This window comes from Macaca thibetana, chromosome 18 (genome assembly GCF_024542745.1).
Source record: "Macaca thibetana thibetana isolate TM-01 chromosome 18, ASM2454274v1, whole genome shotgun sequence".
Classification (NCBI taxonomy): Eukaryota; Metazoa; Chordata; class Mammalia; order Primates; family Cercopithecidae; genus Macaca; species Macaca thibetana.
In genome coordinates this window covers 33,692,383-33,704,927 of record NC_065595.1, presented here as the reverse complement: position 1 = coordinate 33,704,927, position 12,545 = coordinate 33,692,383, and the positions used below count along the sequence as shown (strand labels likewise).

General features: G+C 56.3%; 2 protein-coding genes and 2 pseudogenes across 8 annotated transcripts in view; 1 reads left to right on the top strand and 3 right to left on the bottom strand.

The window, feature by feature from the left end:
• Nucleotides 1–12,545, top strand: part of KATNAL2 (katanin catalytic subunit A1 like 2) — a 138,105-nt gene that overhangs the window by 16,269 nt on the left and 109,291 nt on the right. The gene's annotated exons all lie outside the window — the stretch shown is intronic.
• Nucleotides 869–2,715, bottom strand: LOC126941493 (elongin-A3-like; annotated as a pseudogene).
• LOC126941501 (elongin-A3-like) lies at nucleotides 4,133–6,014 on the bottom strand (annotated as a pseudogene).
• On the bottom strand, nucleotides 10,635–12,481 carry LOC126941504 (elongin-A3-like). Its single transcript, XM_050768203.1, has 2 exons — nucleotides 10,942–12,481; nucleotides 10,635–10,802 (listed from the first exon to the last, which is right to left on the bottom strand). Exons 1-2 carry the CDS (start codon nucleotides 12,479–12,481, stop codon nucleotides 10,684–10,686), a joined length of 1,659 nt encoding a protein of 552 aa, XP_050624160.1. The 3' UTR covers nucleotides 10,635–10,683.

The window sequence follows — 12,545 nt, the reverse complement described above, 5'->3', positions numbered from 1 at the left end:
CCAATGCAAGTCTATTTTGATACATGGCATTTTTTTACTTGGGCTTTCTGCTAGGCAAAAACAGTCGAACCTGGGCCAGGTTTATTAGTGATTATTTTTAAGACAGCCTGAAACCACATGATCTGATTGAGCACGTATATGAGGGTTTGGTTCCCAAAACTAGAAGTTTTTAAGAGCTAGACAATTGAAATTGTGGGAGACTGTTGGGGAAAAGAGATAAAGTTATCTTGAGGCGTGAACATTTTGCTTCCTAACTCTACTAGCCTCTTATGTTAGTCCTTCCAAAAACATAACATGAGGAAATGCATAGGCTGCTGACAAAGTTTTCAGCAAGCTGAGTAAATAGGTTTTTGGCTCAGCCCATTAAGAAGCTGGGACCACAAGGACTGTGCCACCACGCCAGGCTAATTTTGGTATCATTTGTGGAGATGGGGTTTCTCCATTTAGCCCAGGCTCGTCTCCACCTCCTGGATTTGAGTGATCTGCTCTCCTCGGCCTCCCAAAGGAGGATGGCTCACGATCACAGGATCATGCCCAGCCCTTTCTTTAAAACAAAACAACAGCAAACACAACCACAAACATTTTAAGGAGTCGCAGTTATCAGTGTCAGCTAACAGATTGACAGTTTGTGTCTAAGAAGTCCTTATGTACTCCATGATTTCAAAAGAAAGAAAAAAAGGGAATCTCACATCCTATACCTTATTTATGATTGCAACTAGGGCATTATTTAAAAAACCATCAGTGAACAACCAAACAAGAGTTGATCCAAATGTTTTCCCATCTTCTGAATTCTGAGGTGGCCTCCAAGCAGGGAGGCAGTGGCTGGGGTGGGAAGCAAAATCACAGGGCCAGCACTTGACACCTGCAGAATGCAGAGGCTCAACTTTGCACCAAGCCAAAGGTTCTGGTGTCCATTGGAAGTTACGTTCCCCAACGTACATTGACTATGCACTGGTCCTCCTCCCCACAGATTTTATCCCTAAGGCAAGTCCTGAGTTGATCGTTGGGACAATCTCCTCTTGTAGTCTGGAATTGCCTTGGCCATCAGTGGGGCCACTTTCTTGGCAGCCCGTTTCTGGGTTTTAGCGGGCGCCTGAGCTCATTGCTGCTGCTCAGGCAGCGGTTGGTCCTCTTCTCATGGACCGGGTGAAGGACTCTGCTGCTCCTGCTGCTCGTGCTGCTACTGCCACTACCACTGAGGGCCGACCCCTCAGGCTGCCACCGCCCCTATCACCACGGCCCACACAACCCCGGCTAGAGGGAACGTGGCTGCTTCCTGCGAGCTTGGGGGCTGGCTTGATGTCTCCCTCTTCGGGGTCAGCGGCTCCTGCAGACTTCTCTTGCCTCCTTGAAGCATCATAAGGCGTCTTGGCCCCAGAGTTGAAACAGATCATCTTTGTCTGTGGGCGGATGGGTTTGTTTTCACGTGCAGATCGGATTTTCGTGGTGACTGCTCGCAGCCGCTGCTCTCGGGAGTCCCGAAGCCGCAGATACAGCTCCCGCCAAGACTCGTGCTCCTGTGGCTTTTCTTCCTTGAAGTCCTGGAGACAATGAGTCCTCCATAATTCATCTGTGTCCCCAGCGAGTGCGTGATTGTATTTCTCTCTGCGATACAGCTGATCAGGCGTCCACCCTTCCGGAAGGGGTTCAAGAACCGAGTAGGGGACCCCTCCCACGTCGCCGAGGGCGTCCCGATTGTGTCTAAGCCCCCGGATGCACTGCTGGCGCAGCGTCAGCACCTGGGGCTGGCAGGCAGGCCTGGAGCCCGAGTACACCTGTATCTTAGCATTCACTCTGTGTCCAGTGAAGGCGGCTTCCTCCTGGAACGTTGGTGCGGAGAGTGCTTCTGGCTTTTCCTGGGAGGTCATGGCCTCAAAAGCGGAAAGTAGATCGTAGTTGGCCTGCATCCAGGCCTCTGAGGGGTCCCAGAGCTCTGAGAAGGCATGGCTGGGCACCGTTTTCGGCCCTGCGGAATCAGCGCCGGCCACGTACAGCCTCTCTGACTGGCTTTCCTGGACAGGAGGCAATTTCTGCGCGGAAGCCCAGCGGGACGATTTGTGCCCCTTGCTGTGGCTCACAAGCGCTTCCCCCTGGGGTTGGCCCTGGCAGCCCTGACCCAGCGGAGGCCCGCCCTGAGCGGCGTGAGCGTGGCCTCTTCCGGGTTGCTTCCCGGGCACAGCCGGCTCAGGGCCCTCGGGCGTCGGGAGGGGAGCGGTGTGCAATGGAGGGCCCGATGGGGGCCTGAATCAGCTGGGGCCCTTCTGGGGCGCTTTCTCTGGGCTCTGTGCTCGCGACTGGGAGACCTTCGGTGAGGTCTCTGAAGCCCCGGAGGTGTTCTGTGTGCTGTCCGTCTATGCTCAGGACTGTCAGGTGGGCTCCTGGGGACCGTCCGTTCTCTGGGAAGCCCCAGGCCTTTTCCTGGTCCTGAAGAGCCTCCCCATAGCGCTTTCGGGAAGCGCTCTCCTCGGGGTCCTGTGCATCAGGCCCGGTGTTTGGGTCCACAAGCACCAGCTTCTTCCACCGGGCCGCTAAGTCTCTGGCAAAGTCGCCCACGTGCTGGTGCTTCCGCAGGCGCTTCACCGTCTTTCTGATTCCAGTCTCCGCCAGGATGTCTGCCGTCATGGGCAAGGCGGAGAGTTTCTGCAAATATTTCTCTAGCTTTTTCGGGTCCGTCTTAGTGGCCAGACGCACCTGCAGCATCTCCACTGCGTGCAGCGTGTGTGGGGGGCGTGTGTGCGTGTGTGCGCGCTCGCGTGTGTCATATCTGGCACGCGGACCTGTGATTACCAGCCCGCGTGAGGCCAAGAAATGCCCTGAGTTGGAATGCAAACCTTCCCCGAAGCTTGCAGAAGCTCCTATGAGGTGAACTCCAGGTTGTTAACCTGGTCATCTCATGGTAATTAGAAAGTCTGATTGGCAGCTTTAGACTTCTTGATTCAGAACCTCAATAAGCTGATTAAGGTGTCGCCAACCTTTCATAGGGGTTCTGGGTGAAAAGATTGGGAATGATTGTATGCGGTGCTTAGTGAAACTATTTTGACTTCGCCATCGTACCAGTTATTAGCATTTATTCATGAAATCCGGTAGTTCCTTTCTTCAAAGAAATAGCGGTTTTCTTTGAGACGTGCTCTGGTTCTGTCACCCAGGCTGGAGTGCAGTGGAATGAGGAAAGGTCACGGCAACCTCCGCTCGCCCAGCTCAGTCAATCCTGCCACCTCAGTCCTTTAAGAAGAAGCTGGGACCAGAGGACCACAGGGGCCGTGCCACCACGCCAGGCTAATTGTGGTATCATTTGTGGAGACGGGGTTTCTCCATTTGGCACAGGCTGGTCTCCACCCTGTGGGCTCAAGCCATCTGCCCTCCTCGGCCTCCCAAAGGAGGATGGCTCACGATTACAGGATCATGCCCGGCCGTTTCTTTAAAACAAAACAACAGCAACGACAACCACAAAACATTTTATGGAGTGGCAGTTATCAGTGCCAACTAACAGATTGAGAGTTTGTGTCTAAGAAGTCCTCATGTGCTCGCTGATTTCAAAAGAAAGGAAAAACGGAAATCTCACATGTGGTACCTAGTTTATGATTGCAACTAGGTCGTTAATTAGAAAAAGATCAGTGGCCGGGCGCGGTGGCTCACGCCTGTAATCCCAGCACCTTGGGAGGCCGAGGCGGGCGGATCACGAGGTCAGGAGATCGAGACCATCCTGGCTCACACGGTGAAACCCCGTCTCTACTAAAAAATACAAAAACTTCGCGGGGCGTGGTGGTGCACGCCTGTAGTCCCAGCTACGGGGAGGCTGAGGCAGGGGAATGGCGTGAACCCGGGAGGCAGAGCTTGCAGTGAGCTGAGACGGCACCACTGTACTCCAGCCTGGGCGACAGAGCGAGACTCCGTCTCAAAACAACAAAAAACAAAAAACGATCAGTGAACAGCCAAAGTAGAGTTGACCCGAATGCGTTCCCATCTTCTGAATTCTGAGGTGGCCTCCAAGCAGGGAGGCAGTGGCTGGGTGTGGGAGGCAAAATCACAGGGCCAGCACTTGACACCTGCAGAATGCAGAGGCTCAACTTTGCACCAAGCCAAAGGTTCTGGTGTCCACTGGAAGTTTCTTTCCCCAACCCGCATTGACTTTGCATTGTTCCTCCTCCCCCCAGATTTTAACCCTAAGGCAAGTCCTGAGTTTATCTTCGGGAGAATCTCCTCTTGTAGTCTCGAATTGCCTTGGCCATCAGCGGGGCCACTTTCTTGGCAGCCGGTTTCCGGGTTTTGGCGGCGGGCGCCGGGCGCTCATTGCTGCTGCTCAGGCAGGGGTTGGCCCTCTTCTCAGGGAGCCGGTGAAGGACGCTGCTGCTGCTGCTGCTGCTCGTGCTGCTGCTGCTGCTGCTGCTGCTGCTGCTGCTGCTGCTGCTGCTGCTGCTGCTGCTGCTGCTGCTGCTGCTGCTGCTGCCGCGCTTCCGCCGTGGCCGCCGTCCCCGCCGCCCACCAGGCCGCCACCGCCCCTATGGCCACCGCCCACGCCGCCCCGGCTGGAGGGAACGTGGCTGCTGCCCGCGGCTTTGGGGGCTGGCTTGATCTCTCCCTCTTCGGGGTCAGCGGCTCCTGCAGACTTCTCTTGCCTCCTTGAAGCATCATAAGGCGTCTTGGCCCCAGAGTTGAAACAGATCATCTTTGTCTGTCGGGGGATGGGTTTGTTTTCACGTGCAGATCGGATTTTCGTGGTGACTGCTCGCAGGCCGCTGCTCTCGGGAGTCCCGAAGCCGCAGATACAGCTCCCGCCAAGACTCGTGCTCCTGTGGCTTTTCTTCCTTGAAGTCCTGGAGACAATGAATCCTCCATAATTCATCTGTGTCCCCAGCGAGTGCGTGATTGTATTTCTCTCTGCGATACAGCTGATCAGGCGTCCACCCTTCCGGAAGGGGTTCAAGAACCGAGTAGGGGACCCCTCCCACGTCGCCGAGGGCGTCCGGATTGTGTCTAAGCCCCCGGATGCACTGCTGGCGCAGCGTCAGCACCTGGGGCTGGCAGGCAGGCCTGGAGCCCGAGTACACCTGTATCTTAGCATTCACTCTGTGTCCAGTGAAGGCGGCTTCCTCCTGGAACGTTGGTGCGGAGAGTGCTTCTGGCTTTTCCTGGGAGGTCATGGCCTCAAAAGCGGAAAGTAGATCGTAGTTGGCCTGCATCCAGGCCTCTGAGGGGTCCCAGAGCTCTGAGAAGGCATGGCTGGGCACCGTTTTTTTCGGCCCCGCAGAATCAGCGCCGGCCACCTGCAGCCTCTCTGACTGGCTTTCCTGGACAGGAGGCAATTTCTGCGCGGAAGCCCAGCGGGACGATTTGTGCCCCTTGCTGTGGCTCACAAGCGCTTCCCCCTGGGGTTGGCCCTGGCAGCCCTGACCCAGCGGAGGCCCGCCCTGAGCGGCGTGAGCGTGGCCTCTTCCGGGTTGCTTCCCGGGCACAGCCGGCTCAGGGCCCTCGGGCGTCGGGAGGGGAGCGGTGTGCAATGGAGGGGCCCCATGGGGGCCTGAATCAGCTGGGGCCCTTCTGGGGCGCTTTCTCTGGGCTCTGTGCTCGCGACTGGGAGACCTTCGGTGAGGTCTCTGGAGCCCCGGAGGTGTTCTGTGTGCTGTCCGTCTGTGCTCAGGACTGTCAGGTGGGCTCCTGGGGACCGTCCCGTTCTCTGGGAAGCCCCAGGCCTTTTCCTGGTCCTGAAGAGCCTCCCCATAGCGCTTTCGGGAAGCGCTCTCCTCGGGGTCCTGTGCATCAGGCCCGGTGTTTGGGTCCACAAGCACCAGCTTCTTCCACCGGGCCGCTAAGTCTCTGGCAAAGTCGCCCACGTGCTGGTGCTTCCGCAGGCGCTTCACCGTCTTTCTGATTCCAGTCTCCGCCAGGATGTCTGCCGTCATGGGCAAGGCGGAGAGTTTCTGCAAATATTTCTCTAGCTTTTTCGGGTCCGTCTTAGTGGCCAGACGCACCTGCAGCTTCTCCACTGCGTGCAGCGTAGTGGACCCTGCCGCCATCTCAGCAGAGCTGTGCAGGCCTGGCTGTCCCGGCGGTCGCGGCTCTGTCCTGGGGGCGGCAGGACACGGAGTCTGGGGTCGCGGGTCCTCGCTGCCCGGTTCGGGATGTGGAGTCGCAGCCTGGAGGGAGCTCGGTCCTCGGAGCAGCGGGCCACTGGTTCTGGGGCGCTGGTCCTCGCAGACCGCAGGCCTGGGGCGTGGAGTCACGGCAACCGGGAGCAAGCAAGCTCAGTCCTCGGTGCAGCCGGCCACTTGGTCTGGAGCGCCGGTCCTTGCAGACAGCTGAGCAGGCCCGCTTCTGGTCCTCGGGATGTGGAGCCACAGCCTGGAGTGACCTCTGCGGTGCGCCGTCCAAGGCCGAGTGGAGCTCCCGTGCCAGAGCCCGGCCTTATATAGCCAGCCCCAGGCCCACCCAGGGCTGAAGCCCTGACCGCCCTTGGCCCCTGGGCTACCCCGCCCCGATACGTAATCATTGCGTCAGCAACATGCGGCCAATCAGGACGGTCAGGTGGCCTGCTGTGCCCCACAAGTTGTTTAGGTTAATTTCAGCCTGGACACACCCCACTGAGTTCTACCGTTGGCCCTCCGTGTTGGCAGGTTCCACGTCTGTGGATTCCAAAAGACACATGACTGAATCTTCTTGGGAGTAAAACCGAAAATAACAACACCGCAAGACAAAATGGTAGAAAGAAGAACCCACAGAGGATAACAACCCTTTACCTAGATTGACGTGGCGTGAGGGGACTTGCCAACATTCGTAGAAAAGTGGGATTAAGAGAGAAAAATGAAAAAGGTGTATTTTACTTCTCAACATCGGCTCCATCAAGTTCAATGCGCTTTTGGAAGCAGTGTCTTTTCCCCGCCCTCTAGCCCATCCCTCTAAAACCCCCAGGGTCCTGGGAATGTGACGATTTCCATGGAATCTTTTTTCCATCGTTAACTGAAGAAAACTGGGCGCTTTTTACAGATTTTCTAAGTCTAGGAAACAAAAAGAAGTCAGCAGGCGCCAAATCAGGACTGTAAGGTGGACGCCTCATGATTTCCCGCGGCAAGTCTTGCCCAGCTGCCCTTGTTGGGTGAAAGGCATGAGCAGGAACATTGTCGTGGTGGAGAAGAACTCTCTGGTGAGGACTGTTCTCGCTCCAGCTTTGGCGGCTGACTTTCTGAAAGCGCTCTCCTAGTGAGCAGATGTGATCACGGTTTGGCCCTCCAGAAAGTCAACCAGCCGAATCCCTCTGGCATCCCCCCCAAACGGTGGCCATGACCTCTGCTCTTGACTGCTCCTCTGTGGCTTTGAATGGAGCGCTGCCACCTCTTGGTAGCCACGGCCTCGTGCTTGGTCTTCAGGATCCTGCCGGCAGAGCCACGTTTCATCTCCTGTTAGCAGTCTTGGAAGAAACGCTTCAGGATCTTGCCCCCACCGGCTGTTTAAAATCTCCTGAGAAAGGCTTGCTCTGGCCTGCAGGTGATGTTGGTGCCACGGTTTGGGCAGCCGAATTCCACTCTAATCTTTCAGTCAGAATGAGGCAAACAGAACCATTTGAAATGTCTATGATGTCAGCTATTGTTTCTGCTGTCCATGGCGGTTTGGCTTACTTTTTAAATTCTCACATGACTTTTCTCTCTCTCTCTCTCTCTCTCTGTGTGTGTGTGTGTGTGAGAGAGAGAGAGAGTGTGTGTGTGTGTGTGTGTGTGTGTGTGTGTGTGTGTCTTCTAAAGAAGGAAAATGATTATAGCTTGAGAATCGGGGGATGAGGATTCAGGTGTTAAGGCTTTTTTGAGAATTACCCCTCCGTGGTATGTAGAGAAAGAGGGAAATGTGCTTGCCGTGTTTCCAGTCTTCCAGCTCCCTCACGAAGAGGACCCCAGCGCAATACTGGCAATGCTTCCAGAGCTCCCAGAATGAGGATTAGTTTGTAAATAGGTCGGAAGGGAATTGAACTACCCTGGGTCAGTGTAGTAATATACCAGCAGGATCCTTCGGTGGATTCTGAATTCTGTTTGGGGTAGGTTTATAGTTTGTGTGGGGTTTGTTTCCTTTGTGTCTTTTTGAGAGCGAGTGTCGCGGTGGGAGCAGTGATCTGCTACGGTTTGTCACGGTCTCCAGTCATGAATGAGTTTAGTGGGTGCGGCCGCTGTTTTCAGCAGTAGCGTGATTGCGGGGGCATCGAGGAGCTAGGAGGGGCTAGAACTTGCTCCAATTGTTTCCTTGTGTTTTGAGTTGTATTTGCTTGTATCATGTTTGTTTTCCATCTTGGCAGGGGAAACGTTTTCCAGGAAGAAAGGTTGTTGCCAGTGGATTTGATTCCGAGGGACTGGGGTTTCTCGGTGGGAGTGGGGAGGGGCTGCAGGGTGATCGGTGGCTACTCCACCTCCAGAAAGAGCATGTGGCTTCTCCGCCTTGGGGAGGATGTTCTGCTGTCTTGTGAGGTTTGCAGGCCGCCTGAGATTCTCTCTTGAATTGCTGTCGAGAAATAGAGACTGGCATTGTCTCCGGCCCTTGCTGGGGGAGCTTTTCCGAGTTTTTGTTTTTAATTTTGAGACGGAGTTTTGCTTTTGTTGTCCAGGCTGGAGTGCAATGGTGGGATCTGGGCTCACTGCAGACTCCGCCTCCCGGGTTCAAGTGATTCTCCTGTCTCAGCCTCCTGAGTAGCTGGGATTACAGGCGCTCGCCGGCAAGCCTGAGCGCGTTTGGTATTTGTAGTAGAGACGGGATTTCCTCATATTGGTCAGGCTGGTCTCCAACTCCTGACCTCAGGTGACCCGCTGGCCGCGACCTCCCAAAGCGATGGGATTACAGGCGTGGGTCACCGTGCCCGGACTTGTCTGAGTTTTACACCGTCGCTGATTGGATCATGTCCCCTTCCCCGGAACGAATGCTTTTCTGTCTTCCTTAAGGGCAGTGTCTCTGTGGCTCCCTGTCCTGTCTCCATACGTGTCCTTCAGGCTTGAAGGCCTCTTCTCACTTGCACCTGCATCCACTCAGGTGCCTGCTTCCAGAAGCTAGCTTCCCAGCACCCATTCTGCTGACAGCCCAGGGCACAGGACTTTGATCTCTTGGACTGCCCTTGCTCGGTTTTGCCTTGTGGCTTAGGTCTTTGTGTCTTTCTCTCTGCCCCTCACTATTGGTACACCCATAAGAATGAGATATACGCAAGGGGGTCTGTGTGTGTGTGTGGGGGGGGGGGGGGCGTGTGTGTGTGTGTGTGTGTGCGTGTGTGCGTGTGTGTGTGTGCGCTCGCGTGTGTCATATCTGGCACGCGGACCTGTGATTACCAGCCCGCGTGAGGCCAAGAAATGCCCTGAGTTGGAATGCAAACCTTCCCCGAAGCTTGCAGAAGCTCCTATGAGGTGAACTCCAGGTTGTTAACCTGGTCATCTCATGGTAATTAGAAAGTCTGATTGGCAGCTTTAGACTTCTTGATTCAGAACCTCAATAAGCTGATTAAGGTGTCGCCAACCTTTCATAGGGGTTCTGGGTGAAAAGATTGGGAATGATTGTATGCGGTGCTTAGTGAAACTATTTTGACTTCGCCATCGTACCAGTTATTAGCATTTATTCATGAAATCCGGTAGTTCCTTTCTTCAAAGAAATAGCGGTTTTCTTTGAGACGTGCTCTGGTTCTGTCACCCAGGCTGGAGTGCAGTGGAATGAGGAAAGGTCACGGCAACCTCCGCTCGCCCAGCTCAGTCAATCCTGCCACCTCAGTCCTTTAAGAAGCTGGGACCAGAGGACCACAGGGGCCGTGCCACCACGCCAGGCTAATTGTGGTATCATTTGTGGAGACGGGGTTTCTCCATTTGGCACAGGCTGGTCTCCACCCTGTGGGCTCAAGCCATCTGCCCTCCTCGGCCTCCCAAAGGAGGATGGCTCACGATTACAGGATCATGCCCGGCCGTTTCTTTAAAACAAAACAACAGCAACGACAACCACAAAACATTTTATGGAGTGGCAGTTATCAGTGCCAACTAACAGATTGAGAGTTTGTGTCTAAGAAGTCCTCATGTGCTCGCTGATTTCAAAAGAAAGGAAAAACGGAAATCTCACATGTGGTACCTAGTTTATGATTGCAACTAGGTCGTTAATTAGAAAAAGATCAGTGGCCGGGCGCGGTGGCTCACGCCTGTAATCCCAGCACCTTGGGAGGCCGAGGCGGGCGGATCACGAGGTCAGGAGATCGAGACCATCCTGGCTCACACGGTGAAACCCCGTCTCTACTAAAAAATATACAAAAACTTCGCGGGGCGTGGTGGTGCACGCCTGTAGTCCCAGCTACGGGGAGGCTGAGGCAGGGGAATGGCGTGAACCCGGGAGGCAGAGCTTGCAGTGAGCTGAGACGGCACCACTGTACTCCAGCCTGGGCGACAGAGCGAGACTCCGTCTCAAAACAACAAAAAACAAAAAACGATCAGTGAACAGCCAAAGTAGAGTTGACCCGAATGCGTTCCCATCTTCTGAATTCTGAGGTGGCCTCCAAGCAGGGAGGCAGTGGCTGGGTGTGGGAGGCAAAATCACAGGGCCAGCACTTGACACCTGCAGAATGCAGAGGCTCAACTTTGCACCAAGCCAAAGGTTCTGGTGTCCACTGGAAGTTTCTTTCCCCAACCCGCATTGACTTTGCATTGTTCCTCCTCCCCCCAGATTTTAACCCTAAGGCAAGTCCTGAGTTTATCTTCGGGAGAATCTCCTCTTGTAGTCTCGAATTGCCTTGGCCATCAGCGGGGCCACTTTCTTGGCAGCCGGTTTCCGGGTTTTGGCGGCGGGCGCCGGGCGCTCATTGCTGCTGCTCAGGCAGGGGTTGGCCCTCTTCTCAGGGAGCCGGTGAAGGACGCTGCTGCTGCTGCTGCTGCTGCTGCTCTCTGCTGCTGCTGCTGCTGCTGCTGCTGCTGCTGCTGCTGCTGCCACCGCTTCCGCCGAGGCCGCCGTCCCCGCCGCCCACCAGGCCGCCACCGCCCCTATCGCCACCGCCCACGCCGCCCCGGCTGGAGGGAACGTGGCTGCTGCCCGCGGCTTTGGGGGCTGGCTTGATCTCTCCCTCTTCGGGGTCAGCGGCTCCTGCAGACTTCTCTTGCCTCCTTGAAGCATCATAAGGCGTCTTGGCCCCAGAGTTGAAACAGATCATCTTTGTCTGTCGGGGGATGGGTTTGTTTTCACGTGCAGATCGGATTTTCGTGGTGACTGCTCGCAGCCGCTGCTCTCGGGAGTCCCGAAGCCGCAGATACAGCTCCCGCCAAGACTCGTGCTCCTGTGGCTTTTCTTCCTTGAAGTCCTGGAGACAATGAATCCTCCATAATTCATCTGTGTCCCCAGCGAGTGCGTGATTGTATTTCTCTCTGCGATACAGCTGATCAGGCGTCCACCCTTCCGGAAGGGGTTCAAGAACCGAGTAGGGGACCCCTCCCACGTCGCCGAGGGCGTCCGGATTGTGTCTAAGCCCCCGGATGCACTGCTGGCGCAGCGTCAGCACCTGGGGCTGGCAGGCAGGCCTGGAGCCCGAGTACACCTGTATCTTAGCATTCACTCTGTGTCCAGTGAAGGCGGCTTCCTCCTGGAACGTTGGTGCGGAGAGTGCTTCTGGCTTTTCCTGGGAGGTCATGGCCTCAAAAGCGGAAAGTAGATCGTAGTTGGCCTGCATCCAGGCCTCTGAGGGGTCCCAGAGCTCTGAGAAGGCATGGCTGGGCACCGTTTTCGGCCCCGCAGAATCAGCGCCGGCCACCTGCAGCCTCTCTGACTGGCTTTCCTGGACAGGAGGCAATTTCTGCGCGGAAGCCCAGCGGGACGATTTGTGCCCCTTGCTGTGGCTCACAAGCGCTTCCCCCTGGGGTTGGCCCTGGCAGCCCTGACCCAGCGGAGGCCCGCCCTGAGCGGCGTGAGCGTGGCCTCTTCCGGGTTGCTTCCCGGGCACAGCCGGCTCAGGGCCCTCGGGCGTCGGGAGGGGAGCGGTGTGCAATGGAGGGGCCCCATGGGGGCCTGAATCAGCTGGGGCCCTTCTGGGGCGCTTTCTCTGGGCTCTGTGCTCGCGACTGGGAGACCTTCGGTGAGGTCTCTGGAGCCCCGGAGGTGTTCTGTGTGCTGTCCGTCTGTGCTCAGGACTGTCAGGTGGGCTCCTGGGGACCGTCCCGTTCTCTGGGAAGCCCCAGGCCTTTTCCTGGTCCTGAAGAGCCTCCCCATAGCGCTTTCGGGAAGCGCTCTCCTCGGGGTCCTGTGCATCAGGCCCGGTGTTTGGGTCCACAAGCACCAGCTTCTTCCACCGGGCCGCTAAGTCTCTGGCAAAGTCGCCCACGTGCTGGTGCTTCCGCAGGCGCTTCACCGTCTTTCTGATTCCAGTCTCCGCCAGGATGTCTGCCGTCATGGGCAAGGCGGAGAGTTTCTGCAAATATTTCTCTAGCTTTTTCGGGTCCGTCTTAGTGGCCAGACGCACCTGCAGCTTCTCCACTGCGTGCAGCGTAGTGGACCCTGCCGCCATCTCAGCAGAGCTGTGCAGGCCTGGCTGTCCCGGCGGTCGCGGCTCTGTCCTGGGGGCGGCAGGA